The following is a 25,736-nucleotide window of genomic DNA, read 5'->3' as shown; positions in this document are numbered from 1 at the left end:
TGTCTTTAGAGTGTTACACTCCAGGTTGCTCCGGTCGCACCAGAACAACAGCTGTTCAATAACAATGGCGTGCGAGAATTCACAAGGGAGGTAGTATGGCCTTGCGCTAATCGCCAGCAGTTCAATGTCTGGAGTACAGATGCTATCCTTGAACGTAATGTGCTCAGGCTTACATAATTTCTCATTGACAAAGACGGCTGGCCCACCTACGGTTTTCCTCTCGCTGTCTTGTCCCCTGTCTGCACGCACCTGTCTGTCCGCACCAGAGTGAATTCTTTCAGGCTCACTGCACTGTCTGTTGTTATAGGCTTTGTGCACCAGCTCCACTACTTCCTGAAAGTCACTTAGCTTCTTTATTTCCTGTCCTATATGATTGGATTAAGTGATTAATCAGGTGTGCGGCAGACCCAGCGCACACCTGATTAATCACTTAATCCAATCATATTGGACAGGAAATAAAGAAGTCAAGTGACTTTCAGGAAGTAGTGAAGCTGGTGCACAGAGCCTATTAACACGTATCCAGAGTAACAGCTACTCTCTTCGTACTTACTTTGGCTGCATAGCAGGGCTGTCAGTTAGAAGTGTGTCATTATAAGCACAGAGATAACCGCCCATTGACCAGCATTCGGTCCGTATTATACTTGCTTTTAACTATGGACAGGTAGCCTAGGCCTATATAATGGTTTAAATGGTCAATTACTGGTTGTGTGCTCCAACGGGTATCAGAACTAGTGGTATGGACAGGGTACTGGATGATCCTGATCACCAAGAACAACCATAGGCCTAGAATAGAAGAGCTCCCTGTCACCCAAGTCTGTATCGAAGTGTTTAACCCTCATTCTACCAGCATATTTAACATGAATTAGATGGCCTACCAACTGGGGTCTCTGGGTACCCCAAGAATAAACTCCTGGAAGAAGCAAGCATCTATTAGCTACATTTGAACTTTTTCTCCTAAAAACGTTATTAGTTATTTAATGTAATTTGAGAAAAAAAAAAGATCCCTCCCTCCCGACAATGTTGGCCTGCATCTCTCTATTGGCACCACAAGAGGCAATAGTCCCAGCACACCAAAATCATGAAGTACAACAAAATCAACCCGCCGATCTCCACTGCACAAGTAGAGTAGTGGTCAGAGCGTTGGACTCCCACCCGGGACACTGGGGTTCAAGACCCGGTGGGGATGACTTTATGGGACTATACCCCAAACCTCCACACGTTCATCCTTTCACTCCACCTTTTTATCCCTTACCTAAATTCCACAAGTAGAGTAGTGCTCAGAGCATTGGACTCCCATGCGGGACATTCTCAGAGATTACCGTCTACTTACTTCAGCAAGGGTCTCAAACTTGTGGCCCGTGGGCCATTTGCGGTCCGCCCCACCCCTCCATCCGGCCTGGGACATGTCCGAAATATAATGTAATCCGGCCCGCAAAATAATTTCTTGTACATGGCGCCGGCAGGCAGGTCTACAATGCGATGTCAGTCAAACGTGGGGCAAAATGCTGTAAATGTACGCAGCGCACGCGAGGTGAATGCAGCATACAGTCACAGGTGCAATTAATCAGCACGCAACTATGAACTATGAACTATGAACGGAATGCAGCTAGCCACCGGCTGTTTCCATGGTTAACTAATGTTAGGAAAACAGACCGTTTCAAGAAAGATGGACATTGCAGTATTTTTTGTGGAGTTCAATGGAAATGCTAACTGCCTGATATGCAAGAACATAGTCACCGTTCTAAAGGAATATAATGTCAAGAGCTATTCATTACTAAACATGGAGAACAGTATCATAGGAAGACAAGAGGAAAAAACGAGCCACACAGCTGAGAGGGCTGACGTCTCAGTCTTTCAAGATAAGTGTCTAGCAAGAAATAGAGAAGTAGCCTACAAATGTATTCAAGTGTCTGGCAAGAAATGGAAACAAACTTTAACTTTAATAAATGCAAGTACAGGTCCAGGGTAGGCTAACAGTAGTGATGCATCCTCCCACCACCACCTCTCATGTGCTGTGCTCTCCTACTGGCTTTTTGAATTGGTTACTGTAGCACCGCCTGTACTGTAGTTTCCTCTTTCTGCTTGACATCTTTCCTCTCCAATTTCCAAAACGTTGCTAGTTTTGTGAAGACTTCCCATTCACATTCATTAACAGCCAAGCAGAGCAGTAGTGGAGGGAGGAGTGGGCTGGTTCAGAGTCTGCAGACAGTAGTTTACAAGATGTACATTTGAGATGGGAGTTATACAGCCAATGACATGTTAAATCTAGTCTATAGGCTAAATATAGTTTTCTATAAAGTCAAAACTTTATTTTCATCCACCTGAAAGTTTCTGCAGTTTACTTTGAATGCTTGTTTCTGCAGTTTACATTATCGTTTAAATGCAAGTTGAGACACTAGTCTATATAACAGGTGTTACTGTGTTGCTTGGCAGTATTGCCTTTACGCTCACTTGCCCATGCTGGGTTCGATCTTGGCTGTACAGAAATCATCACACTTCACAATAACAGATAGTGTACATAAAGCATTAAACATGGTAATTTAGCGGACTCTATTGAGGTCGCCTACAGAATGCATCGCTTCAACTATACACGAATGAGAAATATAATGTTATGGTGCATTCCATTTGTCTCGGGAGGTGCGAGTGGGAACTGGCAATGGTCACTCCCGAGGTGAGCGTTCCAGTTGCAACAGCTGATCTCGTTATCAACAGCTAACTAGTAGCTCTAGCCTTTGTTAGCAAACAAGTTGATAACAACGCACTAAGTGGTATTGAGCGCACAAAACACCATAATCAGCAATAGCTTTAGCAGCTTGTTTGTCGCTCTCTACACTGCAGCCAGTAGTCTCGTCAGGTGCAAGGCGACATTTTAATATTGCTGATTTAAATAATAACACTGCTGCAGCATCATCTTCCATCCTTCCATCTAAATTGTGGTAGGCAGGCTCTAGTGATCTACCTTCCGAATCAAGCTGCAAAAATAAATTTACACCAGCCTGTTGACGCGAGCATAACTGATCATGGCTGGATCATGGATGTATTATAAGAAGTGGATAAGGCATGCAAAGACGGCGGCCCATTCAATCCAATGAAAGTTGCTCAGTGGCGCATGAAGCAAGCCTCCATGGCCAGGAACAGACAGTTTTTGGCGTAGTGGCCAAGCTCAGTATTGCAAGTGGCGCCAAAGAACCTGAAACCTATGAGGAAACTGAAACCTAAATCCCCTACTACACTGAAGTTACAGTAATATGGGTACTGTAGAGCCAACTATGAATGAATCATGGTCAGACAGACAGACAGACACCCACACACACACACACACACACACACACACACACACACACACACACACACACACACACACACACAGAGAGACAGACAGACAGACAGGGGCGAAAACATTACCTTCTGCCCTGCGGGTAAATATATAGAAACCAGATTGAATTTGTATGATGAAAATGTTAGTTATGGAATAGAGACTGAATAATTTAAAGACTGACTTGTGAGTCTAGTTATAGAAGTGAAAAATTACATTTCTAGAAATATTGCACTTTCTTATAGTTAGTAGTTCTTGAAGTTGACATTGAAGTGGCTGATACCAGCAGTGGCCCCAAGCCAATTTGAGTTTGAGACCCCTGACCTAAAGGGAAGTGCATACAGCAGGTAATGACTTTTGTCCAGAAACAGAAGTTGAACCAATTGCAGAAAAATAGCTAACGTTACAGGAATCATCAGTGTAACTGCTTTAGCCACTGACTGCTACCATTAATGTTATGAAAGCTGCTGCTAGTTGTTGTGAGCTCATGGGCTAACTGGCTATCCTGCTCTTATTGTGCTGGATTAGCATTGGAAGCATTGGAGCTGATCTGTCCAGACGACAAGACCTATCTTGATTTATCAGACATTATTTCATGTCATTTAAATTCACAACTATTTCAGTGGCATGACTAGCTTCAGTTCTACCAGTCCTGAACAGAAACAAGCCAGCCACACACATAAACCAGGCTTGACCTGGCCTGGTTATCTATACATTTTAAAATGCTCTATTGAAACAGGAACAGAATGAAATCATTAGGAATGGAATGGAATTTATTTTTTGTCATTGTGCCAAGGTACAACGAAATTAAATTAGCCTCAACTTGAGTGCGCTGGTCAACATATAAAATCACAGTGTGCTGACAACATCACAATACACAGACAACATCACACAATAGGAATATAACGTCACACAATAAGAATATAAATAAAAAATAAATAAAAATATATATAAAATGTTGCGCTGGATGAAATATTGCACAGTGTGTGTTGGGGGGGGATTAGTGCAAGTTGGCATTCAGGGTGATCACGGCTCTGGGGAAGAAACTGTCTTTCAGTCTGTTGGAGGACACAAATTGATGACAAAGTCATGAAAAAATTGGAGTGATAGAACAAAGCAGCTGTGAGATATGACAAGTATACCTCTGGGCTCTGCGAGGACCCCAGGCCTTGTGAGGGTTAAATCCACATGATGAAAACTTGTCTTTACTCCTTTCATTTCTTATCTCGTAAAAGACCCGCATCACCTAAGAATAGCTACTGGAGAATGCAAAGGCGCCCACTGTAGCCTATCAACCCAAAACGAGGCAATTAACAAATCATTGTGGACCGCAGTGTGGGTTAACCACGGTTGCATTAGGCTACAGTTAGCCTATAACGATCGGCCCGAGGGTAAAGTCATTTGCGTTGAGACTTGCTTTTTCATCGGTTGATTTATTTTTGCACGTGAAGATGTAGGCTATAGCCTTTCTGGTTTAACAGGAATTTTCATGTGACTGTTGTGGCCGCGGGCTTTGGTCCGCATTCACGCGGATGTCTTCCAGAACAAATGTAGGCAGGGTTGAAAATAGCCTATAGGCTATGTTTGGCAACACTAATGATTGATAACTCCAATGGAAAGTCAGTTTATTATGGGATTTTGATGTCAACTCAAATCCTGTAACGGTGGGGAGATTCGCGGCGAGGTGCGCCACAATTCACACACGCACACACACGCCAAAACGCGCGCGCGATGCCTCCCTGCCCGCCAAAAGACATTCATTTTTGAGGTAGCCTAAAGTAGGATAAATATTTTCAACTGCAGTATTTTCCTCATAGTGTCTTAAAGGAGTAGTAAAGGGAAAATGCATGTTTATCCCTGTTTTAAGGTTACGTATGATCATATACAATGGTTCAGATCAAAATGTAGCAAAACTAGCACTTTTGAGAAAGTCTGATAATTGCTCTACCACTGTTTAGGTCATACAATGGATGTGGGTGGGCACCTTGAAAAATAATTCAAAAACATGTTAAACTCTCGATTTCAAAGACAAGAAGCTCACCGAGGGGGTAATTGGTGTCCGTTGGTGTTCTGACATCAAATTCGCCGCAAAGTATGAATCCTGTCGGGTTTTATTGACCATTTTATGAAATCCATTGACTTGTATTGAAGCGACCGTTGTAGATGTGTAGATCAATCCGCAGAGGGGATTCAGGAAGCGGAACTACTTAAGGTAGCTATTGTTATTGTTTATGTTGCTAGGCTACCTAGTTTGTGGAAGTTTACACAGTATGTGCTGCAACTAAATAGTTCTATGCTCAATATTTAAAAAAGCCTTTCCAGATGAACTAGAATCTTACTTTATGGCGAATTATATGTCAGAACGCCAACTAACACCTCGGTGAGTTTCTTGTCTTTGAAATTGAGTTTTACATGTTTTTTTAATGATTTTTCAAGGTGCCCACCCACATCCATTGTATGACCAAAACGGTGGTAGAGCAATTATCAGACTTCCTCAAAAGTGCTAGTTTTGTCAACCTTTTGATCTGAACCATTGTATATGATCATAAGTAACCTTAAAACAGGGCTAAACATGCATTTTCCCTTTTCCACTCCTTTAAACCTTTAATGTCTATGAATTTAAATATGACTGGTTTTGATTATTATTCTTATACTGGTTTTGATTATTATTTGATTATTATTCTGTCTAGGTTCAATTCCCACCAACAGCCATGTTATCATGCTTTCAAAATGTTAATTGTCTATATGAATTAGAAGGTTGTCCTAACTTATAGTCTACATTTTAAATAAGGAGCAATTGTAACATCTCAAATTGCATTGACAATCTGTCTTTTAGCCTACTTTTTATGTAGGCCTATTGTTTTAACTGTCATCTATATTATTGGGAGTTTATTGCGGTTCTTAGCCTATATGAAGGTAGGCTATTACGTTGTGTTGTTACAATTGCCCCCGTATGCTGTTACAGTCGCCCCTGCACCTGGGGGCAGATGTAACATATGACTTTGTGTTTCAATCAGTATTGTGACTCTAACATTGCTTGTAAAAACATTTGTTGTAAAAAAAAAATTGTGGACAAGTAGAACACAAAAAAGCTACCTACATACAAATTGTATTCAAATAGATCAAGAGGTTTTGTGGTAATGACATCGAAACCAAAAAAATGTACAATTGCACCCGGTCGCCCCCAACACACGCACCTGTGCCCTGGAGAGCCGCAGGTTACGCTATGCAAATGACCCCGTCTGTTTATCCGAGCCTGAATCAACAGGTTGGACCGCAAGATGGGTAACTGTTAAATTCTTGCGTAGACACGTCTCCATGCCACAGCTTTGAATGGATAATAAAATTGGAGACAATGCTATTAATGTCATTTCAGAGATAAACAATAGCCTAGTGGATTTTGCAGTCAGACCTGACACCATGGGTGCCATAAATATTTTACGCATAGGATATAGGCTACTTCCTACTACTAAGCCAAAAGCTGGCATGGAACCAAGTTCCATAAAATGAACAACAACTACGCCTTTTGTCACGACAAAAATGACATCACCGATGAAGTCTGTCTAACAGTATTTACATGTATACCCCCCTCTCCTTGACAGACTTGCCACCCAATACGTTATTGCCATGTCCACTTGGCACGGTAGGCTAGGCCTATAATAAATACAATATAATTACCTCTGAGCGATTCTAGGAGAAACGGGACGGTGAATAGAATCCAGTTGTATTTCATGGTTGAACCCCGTTATTAAGCCATCCGCCTCGGCTTGTGTGCTGCAGCCGTTACGGGTCCCTAAACGCCACTGAGCGCTACTGGGATGCGTCCCGGTGGATTTGTCTGGTCCTTAAAGGAACAGAGCGCCCCTCCTGTCTCCCTCTGTCCGTCTCATCGCATCATGCGCACCGTCCCGTTCCGCAGCGCGGATTGGAGCACTGCCAAAGTGATGAGGCGTTATTACAGGGAGAAAAAAAAACTGCCCAAGGCGTTAACAGTTTATTTTAAACTGGTCGGAGAGTGTTATCATTTAATGCCGTGATAGATTGGATCCAGACTATTTCTATAGGGGCCGTTCGCACTCTGAATGAGTTGGATCCCGGCGGGTGTGCCCCCCCCCCCCCCTGGTTCTGACGCACCGTTTTCTATACGCACTTTGTTTCACTCTCCCCTTCTAATCAATATTGTTTTTAGAGTGACGCTTGGTTACTCATGATTCTGCGGGTACATACGCAAGCGAACATTGTGTTGTTGTTGTTTTTGTGTGTGTGTGCGTGTGTGTGTGCATGTGTGTGTGTGTGTCTGTGTGTGTTTAGCGCTAAAGGGTGAAAATTAGAGTTGACACTAAGGGTTTCTTTGTGTGTATGTCTCATGATGAGCACATGTCCCACCCCTATGGCACTAAGGGGGACACGTGCATTTTCTCCCTTGTTTTTATTACATACATAAATAAATACATACATACATACATACAAACATAATGCTTCATATTACATATTATGTAGTCTAGCCCTACCTAAGGAAGGATGAGCTGAATGTGTGCCAATAGCTAGAGGCGAGAGAGGAGTCATATCAAAGAAAATATCTTGTGACACGATGTGTGTGTGTGTGTGTGTGTGTGTGTGTGTGTGTGTGTGTCTGTGTGTCTCTGTGTGTGTGTGTGATATGGAGAACTCTTCAAAAGGCGCCTTTGAGTGTTAATGAGTTATACTCCTGCTTCACACCTGGCACACACATATGCTCTACTATCTGTGTATGAAGCCATGATATGTGTGTGTGTGTGTGTGTGCGTGTGTGTGTGTGCGTGTGTAGGTGTGTGTGTGTGTGTGTGCCTCCCTGTTTGCTCCCATCAGAACCATCCATATGTCTTCTCTGCTCTGTCTCAATGTAATTTAAGTCATTTCTATGAGTCCCTGCTGCATTATTGATGATGGGGTCTGTGTGTGTGTGTGTGTGTGTGTGTGTGAGAGAGAGAGAGAGACTAGACCCAGAGAAGTGTGTTGCTAGCTACCGAGTGTTTGATCAGGGCTGACTCACAGTGACTCTGCAGCGTGACTCACTCTCCTGATGGGGATAGCTGTCCTGCAGAGGGTAACGGCGGTTTTAGACAAGAAATATAGACATCCGGATCAAATTACGCAATGAAAGGTGAACTCTCTTGGGTGAGCACTTTCTCTCTCTCCATCTCTCTCTCTCCATCTCTCTCTCTCTCGCTCTCTCCATCTTTCATACACACACACACACTCTTCCTGACATGTAGGCCTTCAGATATTCTCTCTCACACGCACGCACGCGTTCAGAGTCTAACTTTGCTCCAATGTAACCCAACTCCCCCCTCTCTCTCTCTCTCTCTCTCTCTCTCTCTCTGCTGACTGCACAATATACAACAGGCCGATATCCATTTATCTTGCCATCCCATAATAACACGGTCAAGTGTGCTGCGGCGGACAACTCACGCCCTCCGGCCCTATCCCTGTGGTTGCTAAGTGTTCCTCGGCCCATGGTCAGTCTGTGGTCATTTTCCAGTCTATTGAACTCATCTGACCCGCGGGGGTCGATCCAGAATCGAGTCACTTCCGACCGCGCACAACTATGGAAATAACAGTACATACACTACTGGTAGTACACTACTGGTAGTACACCAGCCTGCATAATGGCTTTGATCAATCAATCAATCAATCAAAACTTTATTTGTATAGCGCATTTCATACCCAGAGGCAACACAATGCGCTTTACAGAGAACAAGGGAGGAGGGCATACGACCCACTCTCTACATATTCCAGAGGGAAGCAAAAAAACAGTAATCACCCGGGGGCCAGATAAGTGAGCTGTAAAAATTCTTCCCTGACCCCTCTCAACAAGGCGATCGAGCAAGCTCCAGGAGTATGTTTGTCTACCGGCTAAGAACATTTATGAAGCAATAGCCTACATTGCATTAAATTACATTTCAGAGGGAGAGAGGCTAAAAGCATCATAGGAGAGAGAATATTCTACGGACATGATACATCATCCACAGTAGACACGCGGTGTGGTTGTTTGCATATCAGTAGCCTACCTGGTGTCTGAATTGATGGTGCAAATCATTTTAATGCTTTTCTGTATGGCTAAACAAAGGAGGGAATGTGTTTTTCTGAAGAGGAGGGGTGGGTTGAAACACATGTGCTTGGACAGTAACATATGACGGAGAAACAAACAGCGATTGCGCCATGTTAGCAGATCTGAGTGAGCTAGTGTGTGTGTGTGTGTGTGTGTGTGTGTGTGTGTGTGTGTGTGTGTGTGTGTGTGTGTGTGTGTGTGTGTGTGTGTGTGTGTGTGTGTGTAATTACCGATTGGCCAATTGCGCCCCTCTTTCTAAACCCGATTACCATTGACTAGTCCGTAATCTAGTCTAATCCACTGCTAACAGAGAGGGATGGAGTGTGGGACAGAGATGGAGGGAGGGAGAGATGGAGAGAGAGCAGTAGAGGGAAGTGGAGAAAGAGAGGAGATGGAGAGAGGAGCGGCAGTTAGGGGGTCGGCAGATGGGAAAGGAGAGGTTGAGAGAAAGACAAAAGAGGGATAGAGGAAAAAAGAGGGAGAGAGAGAGGAGGGGAGGGGGGCAGAGGGAGTTGCACGTCTGTGTGTGTGTTTAGCTATTAAACAATATGTCCCCCCAATAGTCCAATAAAACACACGCTCAATGGCCATAAATGCATGAACAATAGACAATGTATTATTAAGGAGTACCTTATGCTGCATACAAAACTACAACGCTAATCACTATCTGTCAGATGGGCAGCTGCCTATGATGGATTTGTAATTAATGTTCTCTTTTATCCTACAGTACCAGCCAGCACATACCCCTGCAAGAGTGCCCAATTAATTATATCAATTATATGCAATTGCAGTAAGATAAGAATGCTATATTTTGCAGTAGGCTAGGAATTATATATGCAATTGCAGCAGGCTAGGAATTATATATTTTTGTAGTACAATCTGAACGTAATCTGTGTGTGTGTGTGTGTGTGTGTGTGTGTAGTACTGTACGTGTTTACAATAGACTGGGTGATCCACAACATTTACACTTCCAAGAACCAGGCCAGGTCAAGCCTGGTTTATGTGCGTGGCTGGCTTGTTTCTGTTCAGGACTGGTAGAACCGAAGCTAGTCATGCAACTGAAATAGCTGTGAATTGAAATAACATGAAATAATGTCGGATAAATTAAAATAGGTCTTGTCACCTGGACACATCAGTTCCAATGCTTCCAATGTTAATCCAGCACAATAAGAGCAGGATAGCCAGTTAGCTCATGAGCTCACAACAACTAGCAGCAGCTTCCATAACATTAATGGTAGCGGTCAGTGGCTAAAGCAGTTAAACTGATGATTCTGTAATGTTAGCTATTTTGCTGCAATTGGTTCAACTTCTGTTTCTGGACAAAGTCATTACCTGCTGTATGCACTTCCCTTTAGGTGGTGAAGTAAGTGAGAAGGTCCCGCGTGGGAGTCCAATGCTCTGACCATTACTCTACTTGTGGAATTTAGGTAAGGGATAAAAAGGTTGGAGTGAAAGGATGGAGGTTTGGGGTATAGTCCCAATAAAGTCATCCCCACCGGGTCTTGAACCCTGGTGTCCCGGGTGGGAGTCCAATGCTCTGACCACTACTCTACTTGTGCAGTGGAGATCAGCATATTGGTTTTGGTGTCCTTCATGATTTTGGTGTGCTGGGACTACTGCCTCTTGTGGTGCCAACAGAGCGATGCAGGCCAACATTGTCGGGAGTAAGGGAGGGAGTAAAGGAGGGAGGGAGTGATAACCTGACAAACACTATTGAGCGTGTCAGTGAGGTTCCACCACATAGCATCGCATGTTAATTTTCACATAGGCTTTTAAAAAAAATCCTTATATTTCGAGAATTCAGTAATGAACCCAGCTAATAACTCATTAGACGAATCATTACCAGAAGTTTTGAGAAAAACATGTTTTCTTTGCGGTAGCATTGAGAAATACTACACTACCCACAATCCTCAAGCAGTGTTGTTACCATGGAAATGTGTACACTGTCGACGGTTGGGCGCAGGCTACTGAATGACTGACATTTTTCATTCATTCTTGATCTAAGAACGTTATCAAGGGTTCTAGCTAATGTTAGCTGCTTATCCTATGCAGCCCTGGCAACTCACTAAATAGCTCAACATTAGGTATGTGAATGTACCTGCATCACAAATTCATATTATTAAAATGTGTAATGCCTTATCAATGTGATCCACCGCTTCCTCGCCGACACCTTCTCAGGGAATGGGTAGAACCGGTGGCAATGACGGTCATCCGAGCAGTGAACGCAGTCAGGAACAAAGCATGGCACCACTATGTTTGTGACGGCAAACGCATTAGCTAGCAAACGTTACACGTAATATAAACACAATATACACAAACTAAAACCCGAATATTAACACTTAACAATGACAAAGAATACATTTATGAAGAAGCAAGTTGGAATTCTGAAGCAAGTTTGAAACTGTTTGAGCGAGAAACGAGTAGGTCTATTATTCACAATAGTTTTTGGGATGCGTCATTTTATTCACTCTTACAATAGGCTAATTATGGACACAGTCCTGTACCATAACCTTTTTTTCCGTTTCCCCCCAAAACAAAATTTGCTCCAATATACATGATTAAAGGTCACGATTCGTCTGATGAATAATTAGCTGGGTTCAAGACTCAATTCTTGAAGTATAAGGATTTTTTAAAAAGTCTATGGGAATTAACAATGCGATGCTAATGTGGTGGAACTCCCCCGCAAACAAACGGGTCACTGACATAGTCTATACTAGGTGCGCTGGCTTCCAGCCACGCACAAAAAAAAAAACAAAACAATCAACTACTCTTTGTCTCCACCTTGTGGCCAAAACATGTAAGCGGCGAGCGTCAACACTGACTGACGCCCGCGAACAGAGACCAATGAGAAGACGCCATTCTTCCCCTTTGACGGATTGCTTCCGGGCGGCAGGCACACTATTCAGCCCCTCGCAGCAAGCAAGAAGTGCTTGAGATTTCGTGGCTACGTTTCTTCACAGTTTAACAATTTAATGTATGTCGATGTATGTATATGTTGTCTATAAACCTTATCGCGCCTGTTGTGCATTTACGTTGACAGCCTGTAGGGTTGTTGTTGGCGCAAAACAGTAAAGTTGTGGTCTAACGTTACTGAATCAGGCCATCGCAAGCTAACTAAAGATGTCTGCGGAGGAACAAGACGCGGACAAAACAGCCACCACAGACGCCAGTGCTGGAGACGAGGAGGAGGAATGGCTTTACGGAGGTGAGGGGGCGTTGAGTGAACATGCCTTGCTGTGAACTTGCTCGCTAATGCTCGAGTCAGCGGGTAGCTTCAATAACAAAACCCATCAGCGGCTCAAAGGGCCCGGTCTATTTGCTGGAATCGAACATTAGCTGCACATGCCGTGTTCGTGCACATGCAAATGACTAACGTCAATTAAGGCGACTTTTCTTATTTAGCATGCAGCTCTTATGTGAATCCATACCACTGAGCGCAGTAAGCAGGAATCTAAAGTTGTGGAACTCGTCGACGCTGTAAACATCAAACGTTCTGAACGTTCTGTTCCAGGTGACAGACGGAGCCCAAGCCGATCATACAGGACCTGGCCTGACTAGCTAATACGTTTCTCGCCCGCTACATTTTTATTATCTGTTGTTCCATTTTATAGATGAGAGTGAGGGCAAGGAAGAGGACGAGGAGGCCAAGCTAAATGCTGCGATTAGGTGAGTACCCATAGCCAACATCTCAGCAACTTGCGCTATCAATGCCTATCCATTCTATCAGGCTCAAAGTCTGATCAATCGCACGGTTCCTTGTGCAGCTGCTGTGCTGCCGTCTCAATTTGCAAAGCGGCTTATAGCCAAGGTTGCGTTTTGCTTCTGCGTGTTGTTTATGTCACGTTTGAACCCCCAGTGCACCTGCAGATGCCCCGCCTCCTTCGTCCGAGGAGTCGCCCGCCACTGGGAACGGAGTGGCCCCACAGGTAGCTAGCTAACATCTCTCTGAGCACCTGCTAGGCTCTACGTTCAGTCTCTCTCTATCTCTCTCTCTCTCTCTCTCTCTCTCTCTCCCTCTCTCTCTCTCTCTCTCTCTCTCTTTCTCTCTGCATCCCTCACTATTTCTCTATCGCTCTCCTCACTTTCTGTCTCACTGTTTTTGTCACTGTTCCCTCCTCCTACCCTCCTCTTCTCCGTCCCCTCCTCTCTCTCTCTCTCTATCTCTCTCTCTCTCTCTCTCTCTCTCTCTGGACAGGCGGAGAAGACGAAGGCGGGGGACGGGGAGGGCGGCGGCGACGACGAGGACAGCGAGAGCGACAGTGACGACGACGACGATGACGTCCGCGTCACCATCGGCGACATCAAGACCGGCGCGCCGCAGTACACGTACGTTCTACGCACACACACACAGACACACACACACACACACATACAAAATACCAACGTAACGGTATGTATGGCTGTTAGTCAGGGTCAGTTAGTTGTGGGCGGGGTCCGAAATTAACACGCGCCAAGCACCAAATGCGGGTAGATTTTTCATTGGGTGTGTACGGAAGGCGGGTGGGGGGCATTTCTTGCAACCAAATATCGGCGCTGATGGGTCAAATCGGCTAGCCTTCTTCAGCGTGTTGGTAAAGTATCAGCTGCACGCCTCACGTCTGTGTCTGTGTTGGTGTGCAGGACCTACGGAGCTGCGCCTGTCAACCTCAACATCAAGACGGCCGGGAGCCGACCCTACGGACAAGGTACGGACAGACGTGGCCGCCCCTCGCTGTGTCTGGTCCACCGGTCGATTATCTGCGTCGTATTCGGATCGGTCGTCGTCAATCGGCCGGACGAACTCGTCGCGCCGTCGTAATTGTGTAACGTGCTACGTAACGGACGGAGGGACTCTCCGTGGCTGTTGGGGGTCCGCGCTGCTCGTCCGCTGAGATGTCCTGAAGACGGTGCCGCGCGGGCGAACGTTGATGTGTGTTAACGCCGTTGTGTTTGTCCCTCCCGTGCCCCCGTAGTTGGCACCAAGCTGAAGGGGGTGGACCTGGAGGCCCCGGGTAGCATCAACGGAGTCCCGGTGCTGGAGGTGGAGATGGAGTCCTTCGAGGAGAAGCCCTGGAGGAAGCCAGGTGTGTGTGTGTGTGTGTGTGTGTGTGTGCGTGCGTGCGGGTGTGTGTGCGCGTGCTGCAAGTGTGATGGTAAGAACGCTCCGCTGTTGGCCACATACTAATGTGTGTGTGTGTGTGCGTGCTCAGGAGCGGACCTGTCGGACTACTTCAACTACGGCTTCAACGAGGACACGTGGAAGGCCTACTGCGAGAAGCAGAAGAGGCTTCGCATGGGCCTGGAGGTCCTCGCTGTCGGCTCAGTGACCAGCAAGATCACCGTGAGAGACCGGCGACGAGCACACACCTCTCCACATCCTCCCTCACACCGCCGGCCTCTCCTCATGTCTCTCCTCCCTCCGCTTTGCACTCAATTCCTCTCTCTCTCTCTCTCTCTCCCCGTCTCTCTCTGTGTCTCTCTCTGTCTCTCTGTCTCTCTCTCTCTCTCTCTCTCTCTCTCTCTCTCTCTCTCTCCCCGTCTCTCTCTCTCTCTCTGTCTCTCTCTGTCTCTCTGTCTCTCTGTCTCTCTGTCTCTCTCTCTCTGTCTCTCTCTCTCTCTCTCTCTCTCTGTCTCTCTCTCTCTCTCTCTCTCTCTGTCTCTCTCTCTCTCTCTCTCTCTGTCTCTCACCCTCTCTCTCCTGTCTGATTTTGTAGCCAATTCAAAAACGTTTCTCTCATTTTTCATTATTTCTTTATTCCTTATCACAGTTGCCTTGTCATTTGATTGAATCCAATATACTTATCTGTGATGTCCTTCACCTGTCAGACTGGTCCTACCAAAGATGTTAGACTGAAGAGATGTCCCACTGCCCCGAGTAGTCCATCAGAGATGTTAGACTGAAGAGATGTGCCACTGCCCCGACTAGTCCATCAGAGATGTTAGACTGAAGAGATGTGCCACTGCCCCGACTAGTCCATCAGAGATGTTAGACTGAAGAGATGTGCCACTGCCCCGACTAGTCCATCAGAGATGTTAGACTGAAGAGATGTCCGTCTGTCCTCAGGTGCAGCAGGGCAGGACAGGCAATGACAAGGAAGTGAGTTTGCCCATCCACACCACCAAGGCTGACTATCCGTCAGCAGCCAACCTGTACAAGAACATGAACACCTCCAGGTGAGAGCCCACAGCCTGGAGTACGACCTGGTTAATTCACCCTTATAGGATCTTCGTCCTTTGTGTGCCTGTGGGTGTGGGTGGGGGTGTGTGTGTGTGTGTGGCGGGGTGATGTAACCCTCTCCCTCTCCCCCCCCCCCCCCCCTCCTTGTCTGTGATATTGGTAGGATCTCCCCTCAGTGGATCGGCCCGCCTGCCCCGGACATGTCCTACTACACGTAAGTGGGCGTGGCCTCGTCCTCGCAAGGGTCTGACGAGCGCGAATGGCGTGTGTGTGTGGAAGGGGCCCGGTCGTCGCGTAGGGCCGGGACCAGAATATATCCTGAGCATTTTCCCTGACCAGAACATATCCTGGTCCGAGTTCTGACGTCCTGAGAAGGATTCATGGATGTACACTTCTTTTGTGTGTTGTGTAAAAGCACGCAATAACATCCTACATTCAGGTCCTGGGGTGTTGTGGATCAAGCAATGTGCTGTGGTGGTTTACTGTTTTTTGTGTGTGTGTGTGTGTGTGTGTTCTCTACAGAAAGACGAGCGGCACCATCGACGTAATTGGAGGACAGACGGCCACCATCAGCAGAGTGGAGGGACGGCGCCGACACAACCTCGAGGGCAACAACATCCAGGTACACGCACACACACACACACGCACGCACCTGACCAGAACCAGAAAAGCCTCCGGAACCGCACCCCCGTCGGCGGTGACAGAACCTTGTCCGTCGCTCTTGATTGGTCGGCAGGTGATATCGGAACACCAGACGGCGGACGCGGAGCCCGCCCCCCCCGCCAAGATGCCCCCGGGCCCCTTCTTCCCGCCGGGGCCCCTCCCCCCCAACATCCCCCCTCCCCCGTTCCTCCCGCCGCCGCCCAACGTCAGCAACGCGCCGCCCCTCATCCCCCCGCCCAGTGAGTCTCTCTCTCTCTCTCTCTCTCTCCCTGTCGTTCTGTGCGCGTCTCCATTTTTATTTTCCTTCTGCTCCTTTGTGTGTGTTTTTCTATCCGTCAGTGATTTTCGTGTTCTTCTTCCGTAGGATTGCCGATCACGGTCCCTCCCCCGGGTACGTCGTCTGTCCCTCCACGAAAATACACTCACACAGGCGCACGCAGTGAACTAACCGCTTCACTTTATACTGCCGTGCATGGGCTTAGTCCATGTCTGAGTGTGTGTGTGTGTGTGTGTGTTTATGGTGCTGATGTGTGTGTGTGTTCCAGGTTTCCCTCCTCCCCCTGGCGGCCCCCCTCCCTCTCTCATCCCCACCTTGGACAGGTAAGACACACACACACACGCTAATAAAGGTGCTATGGACAAGTTGACCCTGTAGTTGCTGATTGTCTTTTATTTAATTATGGTCCCCTCTCTCTCTCTCTCTCTCTCTCTCTGTCTCTCTCCCTCCCTGAGCAGTGGACATGGAGGCTATGACGGACGCCCTGTCCCGCCATACCCCTTCCCGACAGGTAGGGGGCGCCGAGAGAGAGTTCAACCATAGTCCATAGAGTTTTTCAGCGCTAGTCCCCGGTGGCTTCACCGGCCTGCACGGTTTTGCCGTAGTCCCTCATCTCATGTGTGTGTGTGTGTCCTCAGGCCCGTACCCCCCCCCCATGCCGGGCGTCGTGGCCCCCTGGCCCCCCATGATGGACCAGTCCAAGCAGTGGGACTACTACCCCCGCCGTGAGGAGAAGAGGGAGAAGGAGAGGGAGAGAGAGAGGCCCAGGGAGAGACCGCACGAGAGGGAGAGAGAGAGGGAGCACAGCCCCTCGGCCATGGGCTACAACAGGTGACACACACACACACACACACACACAAACACAGTGTCTTCTAGTTATTATGCTATGACCGGAGGTGACCACCTCGACTAGAGAGTCCAATCAGAGAAGCCCCCAGTTGAATGCCCCGGTCCAATGAGACGCCTTGACGTCCCCAGCGACGAGGAGCGGTACCGTTACCGTGACTACGCGGAGCGCGGCGGTGGCGGCGGCGGTGGCGGCGGTGGCGGTGGCGGCGGCGGCGGCGGCGGCTACGGCGAGCGGCACCGTGAGCGGGCGAGCCGGGAGAAGGAGGACCGACACAGAGAGAGACGCCACAGAGAGAAGGAGGAGGGGCGGCACAAGTCCTCACGCAGGTACGGCAACACACAAACACACACACACACACACACACACACACGATCTCTCGAGCGAAATGCTTAAGTTCTCACTTCTTCTTCCCCCGTCTCCCCTGCTTCCCTCTCCCCTCCCTCTCTCTCTCTCCCTCCCTCCCTCCCTCTCTCTCTCTCCCTCCCTCCCTCTCTCTCTCTCCCTCCCTCTCTCTCTCCCCCCTCTCTCTCTCCCTCCCTCCCTCCCTCCCTCTCTCTCTCCCTCCCTCTCTCTCTCCCCCCTCCCTCTCTCTCTCCCTCCCTCCCTCTCTCGGGGAGCAGCAGCAGCAGGAGGCGGCACGACAGCGAGGAGGCCGACGGCCACCGGAGACACAAACACAAGAAGAGCAAGAGGAGCAAGGAGGGCAAGGAGCCGGGCGATGAGCAGCTGTCTGCCGACCAGGAGAACCAGGAGGCCATGGAGTGACCTCACTCCTTCTCCCCATCCCTCTATATCTTCACCCTTCCTTCATACTCCCGCAGTTCTCCTCCATCCCTCCATTTCTGTTTCATCTCCTCCCTCCATCTTTGACCTGATCGGGGAAGAGAGGGGGCGTGGTGTTTCGTCTCTCCCTCCACCCCTCTGTCCTTTCACTGATCCTCCACCCCTCCCCTCCTCTCTCTCTCTCTCTCTCTCCCTCCCTCTCTCTTTCTCTCTCCCTCTCCCTCTCTCTCTCTCTCTCCCTCCCTCTCTCTCTCTCTCTCCTCCCCCAGTCCTTTCTCCTCTCCTCGGAGCATTGTCGTAACGTGAGATCATGCTGAGAGATTACCGGCGTCGTGCCCGTTCAGTTCGTAGTGGCGGCGGTCATAAAAACGTTGTCTTTTTTTTTCCCCCCCACCCCCATCGCGGTCCGTTTTCTGTCCCTATCCCTCGTCCTTTGTGATGTCACCCATTGAAAGATGTCAGTTTGTTAAATTGAATAAAAAAAGAAGAAGAAGCTTTTGATAAGCTCTGTGTGTTACGCGCTTTTTCTTTTGAGAACTCTGTGTGTCGCGTGTGTTTTTTTTCTGCGGCGTTGAGGTTCCTTCGCGCTACCGGTGGGATTCTGAGTGTTCAGCGTGGGTGTGGACATTGGTGTTAGCGTGCCATTCCGGGTGTTATCATATCATGTTTAAACCCTAACAAATAACATCTGTTCAATATCAAATGACATTCCATGTATGTATGAAGAGCATTTGTAAAATGATTGCTTAGGTAAGGTTCAATTTACTGTAATAGTATTTTTTGTTAGTCTATTTTTTTTTTTTAAATGTTACGCTCTTTGACGGTCGAAACTTATAAGAAGCTGTACTCTGTCTTGAACACACACCATCTCACCTATCCCATCTCTATTCTCTCGTCATTGACTCTCTCCCTGATGGGCGGTATCAGTACCGTGACTGATATTGTTCAATTATGTGGTACAAAAAGGGCTGAAGTGCTAATTAGTTTGACATCTGTTCTGATTGATCCACCTGAGCAAACAGAAAACAACACGCTGCCTTCAAGACTTGATTTGATTCCCATTGCCCAGTGATTACCTCATTGTACGTCACACATGGTACAATGCAGACGTGTGTGTGTGGGGGGGGGGGGGGGGGCTGCTCGAGGTCTCGCTTGAACGTCTCCAGGGTCTCAGTCAATCTGAGGCTCTCTGGCAGAGTGTTCCACAGTCTGGGGGCATAGTGGCAGAAGGCTGCCTCTCCATGCCTCTTCGTCCTGGCTGCTGGGACTGTCAGAAGTTCGGCAACAGAGGACCTCATCAAACATCAAACTGGATGTAGTGAGTGGACTGGACTAGATCTTTCTAGAATAGATCTGCACTGTGTGTTTATAGTTCCTACCCATACCAACCAATACTTTCATACCACAGAACTGGTTGGTGTCATTTTGGATTTGAAATGATACAGTAGTTATAGTGGTGTTAAAGAGCATCAGCCTATCTGCTTTCATTTGAGGGTGTCTTTTATCCATATTCTGTGAACCTTTTAATAACTACAGCCCTAGTCCCCATTAGAGGGAGACAAAATGGCCAGAAATGTATCGCTGTCCAAACTCTTAAGCAGTAAGCTGTAGCCCATCAGTAGGAGAGCCCCAGGTGCCAGGGGGACTGTTTTTGAAGTATTTGTTACAGAGTATAAGAGTAGAATTCACCTCCAGCTCCACTCAGAAAAAACATGTCTCTCCATAGCCTGAGTGTAAGCTCTACAGTGTACACACACACAACGCACAGACGTGTGTGTGCGTGCGCGCGAGAGAGTGTGTATACATTGGTCGTAAAAATCCCTCTGCATACTCACTGCATATTCATTTCGCTGGTGCAATTCGGTTGGCTAGCCAGATCATAGAATGACACATTACTGAGACCACTCAGTTTGAACAAAGGACATTCGTCAGGTAATCAAATCAAACTCCTCTGACCCTGAGAACGAAGGAAGAAAGGATTATGGAGATCACCCTCAAATCCAAAACAGAGTAGTGATTTGATTTGATTTGATTCACTTTATTTATCCCGAAGGAAATTAAAATGCCACGTAGCTCATAAAACAGCCATAAAAACAACACAAGACAACAATACACATATAGAAACATACAAGATAAGGACAGACCAAAAACATCGGACATGTACGTTGTTAAAAACAATGGATGTGTTGTACACCAAGTGATCTCCAGTTAAAAGCCATAGTGTCATAATGGTGCGTTATTAATAAGTGCAATCCCTGTGGCCACGCCCAGATTGTGGAGTTGAATAGTCTAATGGCTGTTGGGAGGAAGGACTTCCTCAAGCGTTCTGTTCTGCAGTGCATGGTGGTGAGTCTGTTACTGAAAGTGAGAGTGCTCCTGTGTGCCATCAGTGACTGGTGTAGTGGGTGCTGTGGGTGGTCCATGATTGATAGAACCTTCTTCAGGGTCCTCCTCTCAGCCACCTCCACCAGTGAGTCCAACTGCAGACCGAGGATCGAGCAATTGAGTGATGATTGTGGTCTAACCTGCTCTTCTCCTGTCTGCAAACATTCCAAAAGGGAGTAGTGGTAAATTCTAAACAATAAGTCTTCAAAATTTTACTCCAGAATTTAAAAGTGGGTTTCACATACCACATTAACAGAATCAGAGTATGTTAGCTACATGATTAGGATAAATGATTAATCAGAGCTAGGTGTTGTACAATATGTTGATTGTTGAACCACGTCTTCTTTCTGTCAAGATAAAGTTTTCTGAATCAAAAACTGAACATTGATCAGAGAAATATGACCACACCTTCTGGTCAAGTGCCTCTGTGCCTCCTGCCTCAGTGACACCATGACCATGGAGGCGGACCTGACTGACTGCAACAGAGGACTGACCCCTCACACTTGAGAGACTGATAGTTTGTGCTTCAAATTCCCTGTGACATAAGGAACAAGCTCTTTAGGTCATTTTAATTGTGTGTACAACACATGTTTGGTTCTTGCCTAAAAAGTGAAAGACTTGTTTCAAGGGTATGTTGTGATTTTCATCAAATTCAGAGACATGCCTAAGATGAATCAATTATTATTATAGCAGGGATCTGGATACAAGGGGAATTGTAAGCCTACGCAACCCTCATGTTTCTGCTCATACACTGCACACACACTATTTTTTATCTGAAATTCTAAGTAGGAAATAATGAGCAAAAGGATGTGCCAAAGTTCGCTCAAAAGTACAAAAGCTGGTTTCTTTATTCCAGTACTAGTTGCAAAACGGGTCTTTCGAGAGACTCCCTTTCTATCAAAGCACAGCGTGGATATCCTTAACACACCATTTTTCGGACACCATTTTATGACTCTCGGACCAGAGACCAAACATTGAAGCTGATAGGCTAACCAGGCCAGGCCAGCCTGGCTTATGTGCGTGGCTGGCTTGTTTCTGTTCAGGACTGGTAGGACGGAAGCTAGTCATGCCTCTGAAATGGCTGTGAATTGAAATGACATTAAATAATGTGATAAATTAAGATGGGTCTTGTCACCTGGACACATCAGCTCCAATGCTAATCCTGCACAATAAGAGCGGGATAGCCAGTTGGCTCATGAGCTCACAACAACTGGCAGCAGCTTCCATAACATTAATGGTAGCGGTCAGTGGCTAAAGCAGTTACACTGATGATTCCAGTAACGTTAGCTATTTTGCTGAAATTGGTTCAACTTCTGTTTCTGGACAAAGGTAAGGGATAAACCCAGATAACACAAGGCTAGTGGACCTACAGTGGTTCCTCGATGGACGAGTTGGCGGACCTCCGGCGGAATATAACACAAGGCTAGCGAACCTACAGGGGGTCCCCGATGGATGCTCCACCACGATTCCACCGGTAGTTAATTGTCTTTGAAATTGAGAGTTTAACATGTTTTTGAATGATTTTTCAAGATGCCCATCCACATCCATTGTATGACCATAACATCCATTGTATGACCAAAACGAGTTTAGGTCCACGCCCCATTTCCATGTATAAATGAATGTTTATGAAAGCAGAAATAACCTCATTGTTCAGCAACCTTGCTGATATGACTGATTTAAAATCCATTACATTACAGTCATTTAGCAGATGATTTCATCCAAAGCGACTTACAATAAGCGCATTTACTGTAATGTACTGTAGTCAAGTGTACTACTACTCACCATCACCAAAACTCATAAATGCATCTCTTTCTAAACAAGCATCTGTGAGCCTAACCTAGTGCTGAAGTAGAAGTGCAAGAACAGCTAAATACAAATAGAATTACTGCTTCTGCGCAGCACTGGGGCCGGGCGTTTTGAGGAAGAAGGAGGAGACAAATACATGAGGGTCTCTGCCTGGACCCTACTGGAATTATTTAAAACTAATTAAATTAAAAAATATCTTTAAAATCATGTGTCTGAAATCCAAACAGTACAATGCCTGAGCATTAGCATGTTTATTCTGCATCACTCAGGGCTTGAACTCACAACCAAAAACTCCAAGGGAAGGTAATGTTCTTGTTGAGCCAAATGAGAAGCTGGCAGTTCGGCCTTTGCTTGGTCTTCTAATACTGTAAAACTTCTTAGGTTCTACAATAAAAGGTTCTCAAACTAAATCACACAAGGCATGTGGCAGATTTCAAGCTAGTGTCAAAAATGCACAGTGACAAATTCTAATCCCAACTGTCACTATTTATGTACAGTATGTATGTTGTATCTATCCATCATCTCCTATCTGGTCCAATGTGTGACAAACTGGCTGGGGTTAGAAAGGTTTTTTGGCTCGTCTTGCTAAAAAAAAGCATTTTAGTAGGCCTACATGCTGTGATGGGAATGCGTTGTGGGACTCTGGACTTATAAGCGTTCACTGATTTATTGACTGATTTGATTGGATTGAACACAGGTGGGACTGATTAAGAGATGCATAGTAAGCAGAGAAAAGACGAGGAAGTATGTTGCACTAGGGTCATGATCTTTCTTGAGCAACCTGATAAGTGAGAAGCCATAGATGGTTTCACACTGTGACTTAAGCAATCAAGGGTTGCATGTAAATGTATGTAAGGTATGCACGTTATGGTTAGGGTTAACAGAGGTCAGAGGTCATGGATGGTACAGAGGTCTACTGCACCCTTGATAGAACTTGGTACAGAGCAACTCTCATGTGGTTGTCATAACTAAGGGGGAGAATACTACTGCAGCCACTTTGGTATTATTTAACACTTATGCACAAAGCCCACTCAAATTAGTGACTGATAGTTTTTTGGTGTCTTAAAGGTCAACGTCGGGTGTGAAAATATCTCTCTTGCCACACATTCACAAGAAGCCTTTGAGTTCCTCATCCAGAGGCCTTTGTGTTCCTGAGTGTCTGTTGCAAGTGACCTGTTTCCTCTAAAACAAGTACTTGTGGTTCGCTGTTGAAATGAGAGGTTGGCCAGAGTACACTGACAAGATACTTCAAGATGTCCATCTTAGTGTTAATCAGTCTACTTGTACCACTCATTATTATTTAATAATACCACTTCTGCTCTTTAGTGATATTTTGTATCGTGAACAATGTTTATGCGAGTGGGTGTTGTCCACATCTAGAATGTATTTGAAAATAAGAATTTCAGACTGACACTTTCACTTCCTGGTAATTATTTTCTTATATAGAGACTGGTCCAGCAAAATCCATCACTTCAATCCAGGAAACAGACACACAGAGACAACCAAGACCAAATACAAAGAAAGATTAGAAAAAATAAAGTGAAAATTACATTATGATAACATGTATTGTTTTATGTTGTCTGAATCACATTGTAGTCATTTAGCTGAGGCTTTTATCCAGTAATTGTATTTAACATAGGAAAAGTCAGTGTACTAGCCTATTACTCGCCAGAACTCACAAGTGCATCTCCTTTCTAAGTGACTAAAGAGCATAATCTAGTGCTGAAGGCAAAGTGAAGAATAGCAAACTAAAAATACAACAGGTGCTTATGAGCAGGGCCGGACTGGGGAAATAATTCAGTCTGGGAAATGTAGCCCCGGTAAGGCCACTTTTTAAGCCGGATCTGGAGCAGGTTTTCATCAAGGATCTCTGTGTATATTGCGGCATTCATCTTTCCCTCCATCCTGAATAGACTTCAGTTCCTGCTGCTGAAAAACATCCCCACAGCGTGATGCTGCCACCACCATGCTTCACTGTAGGGATGGTATTGGCCAGGTGATGAGCGGTGCCTGGTTTCCTCCAGATGTGATGCTTGGCATTCAGGCCAAAGAGTTCAGTCTTGGTTTCATCAGACCAGAGAATGTTGTTTTTCATAGTCTGAGGGTGTTTTAGGTTTTAGGCAAACTCCAAGCGGGCTGTCATGTGCCTTTTACTGAGGAGTGGCTTCCGATTGGCCACTCCAACATAAAGGCCTGATTGGTGGAGTGCTGCAGAGATGGTTGTTCTTCTGGAAGGTTCTCCCATCTCCACAAAGGAAAGCTGGAGCTCTGTCAGAGTGACCATCGGGTTCTTGGTCACCTCCCTGACCAAGGCCCTTCTCCCCTGATTACTCAGTTTGGCCAGGTGGTCAGCTCTAGTAAGAGTCCTGGTGGTTCCAAACTTCTTCCATTTAGGACTGATGGAGACCACTGTGCTTTTCGGGACCTTCAATGCTGCAGACATTTTTGTATCCTTCCCCAGATCTGTGCCTTGATAACATCCTGTGTCAGAGGTCTAGACAATTCCTTTGACTTCATGGCTTGGTTTGTGCTCTGACATGCATTGTCAACTGTGGGACGTTATATAGACACGTGTGCCTTTTCAAATCATGTCCAATAAATTGAATTTAGCACAGGTGGACTCCAATCAAGTTGTAGAAACATCTCAAAGATGCTCAGTGGAAACAGAATGTACCTCAGCTCAATTTTGAGTGTCATAGCAAAGGGACTGAATACATATGTACATTTTAGTTTTTCATTTTGTCATTATGGGGTATTGTGTGTAGAACTTTTCACGAACACTTCTAATCCATTTTGGAATAAGGCTGTAACATAACAAAATGTGGAAAAAGTGAAGGGATACAGTATAAATACTTACTTACGGATGCACTGTAAATTTGGATGGTTTTCATGTTAATTGACTGTATTTATTTCATGTTGTGTTATTACTGTAGCTATGCCCTAGCGACAGTGCTGGGCGAGATGTCATGTTTTTGGTTGTGTTTCGGTGGTCATTTGTTTGTTCGTTTGTTCATTTGTCTGTTAGCAGGATGATGCAAAAACTACTGGACCGATTTTCATCAAACTCGGTGAAGGGTGTACAATAGGCCCAACTTAGAAGACAATACATTCTGTAGCGGATACGAATCACAGGACGGGTCCACGGGCTCCCCAAACATGGCCGGCCATTCACTCGCATTCATTTAGACCAGGTTTACGCTAAAACTACGAGACTGATTTTCACGAAAACTCGTGGAGGAGTGTAGCATAGGTCAATAAACAACCTCTTCAATTCTGGAGTGGATCCGAATAATGGGGCGGGTCTACGAGCTGCCCAAACATGGCCTGGCTGGCCATTCACATCCATTCATTTTTTATGCAAAAACTACTGGACTGCTTTTCATGAAACTCGTGGAGGGGTGTAACATG

The 25,736-nt window shown here is 46.1% G+C and overlaps 1 protein-coding gene across 3 annotated transcripts; it reads left to right on the top strand.

The window, feature by feature from the left end:
* The first annotated feature begins 12,279 nt into the window (after positions 1-12,279).
* On the top strand, positions 12,280-18,263 carry fip1l1b (FIP1 like 1b). 3 transcript variants are annotated; one of them, XM_084454747.1, is made up of 18 exons: positions 12,280-12,381; positions 12,507-12,612; positions 13,019-13,073; positions 13,264-13,333; positions 13,603-13,733; positions 14,028-14,092; positions 14,360-14,470; positions 14,597-14,727; positions 15,451-15,560; positions 15,728-15,778; positions 16,087-16,186; positions 16,301-16,466; positions 16,592-16,618; positions 16,773-16,827; positions 16,963-17,015; positions 17,143-17,335; positions 17,483-17,680; positions 17,975-18,263. In XM_084454747.1, the coding sequence occupies exons 2-18, from the start codon at positions 12,528-12,530 to the stop codon at positions 18,117-18,119; spliced, it is 1,746 nt and encodes a 581-aa protein (XP_084310873.1). In that variant the 5' UTR covers positions 12,280-12,381; positions 12,507-12,527; the 3' UTR covers positions 18,120-18,263. The 3 variants fall into 3 exon arrangements, with proteins under 3 accessions (XP_084310873.1, XP_084310874.1, XP_084310872.1); XM_084454748.1 differs by having other exon boundaries at positions 12,298-12,391; XM_084454746.1 differs by lacking the exon at positions 12,280-12,381 and having other exon boundaries at positions 12,399-12,612.
* Positions 18,264-25,736: the final 7,473 nt, after the last annotated feature.

Source organism: Borostomias antarcticus (genome assembly GCF_949987555.1).
Source record: "Borostomias antarcticus genome assembly, chromosome: 20".
In the NCBI taxonomy this organism is placed as follows: domain Eukaryota; kingdom Metazoa; phylum Chordata; class Actinopteri; order Stomiiformes; family Stomiidae; genus Borostomias; species Borostomias antarcticus.
The sequence above is the reverse complement of the archived record's forward strand: the minus strand, read 5'-3'. Positions and strand labels throughout refer to the sequence as shown.

Excerpts from the sequence above, each read along its gene's own strand:
- fip1l1b (XM_084454747.1), top strand. The coding sequence starts at position 12,528 with ATGTCTGCGGAGGAACAAGACGCGGACAAAACAGCCACCACAGACGCC. Across the intron at positions 13,734-14,027 it reads ACCGGCGCGCCGCAGTACAC|GACCTACGGAGCTGCGCCTG; the intron begins GTACGTTCTACG and ends GTTGGTGTGCAG. Across the intron at positions 15,779-16,086 it reads CCGGACATGTCCTACTACAC|AAAGACGAGCGGCACCATCG; the intron begins GTAAGTGGGCGT and ends TGTTCTCTACAG.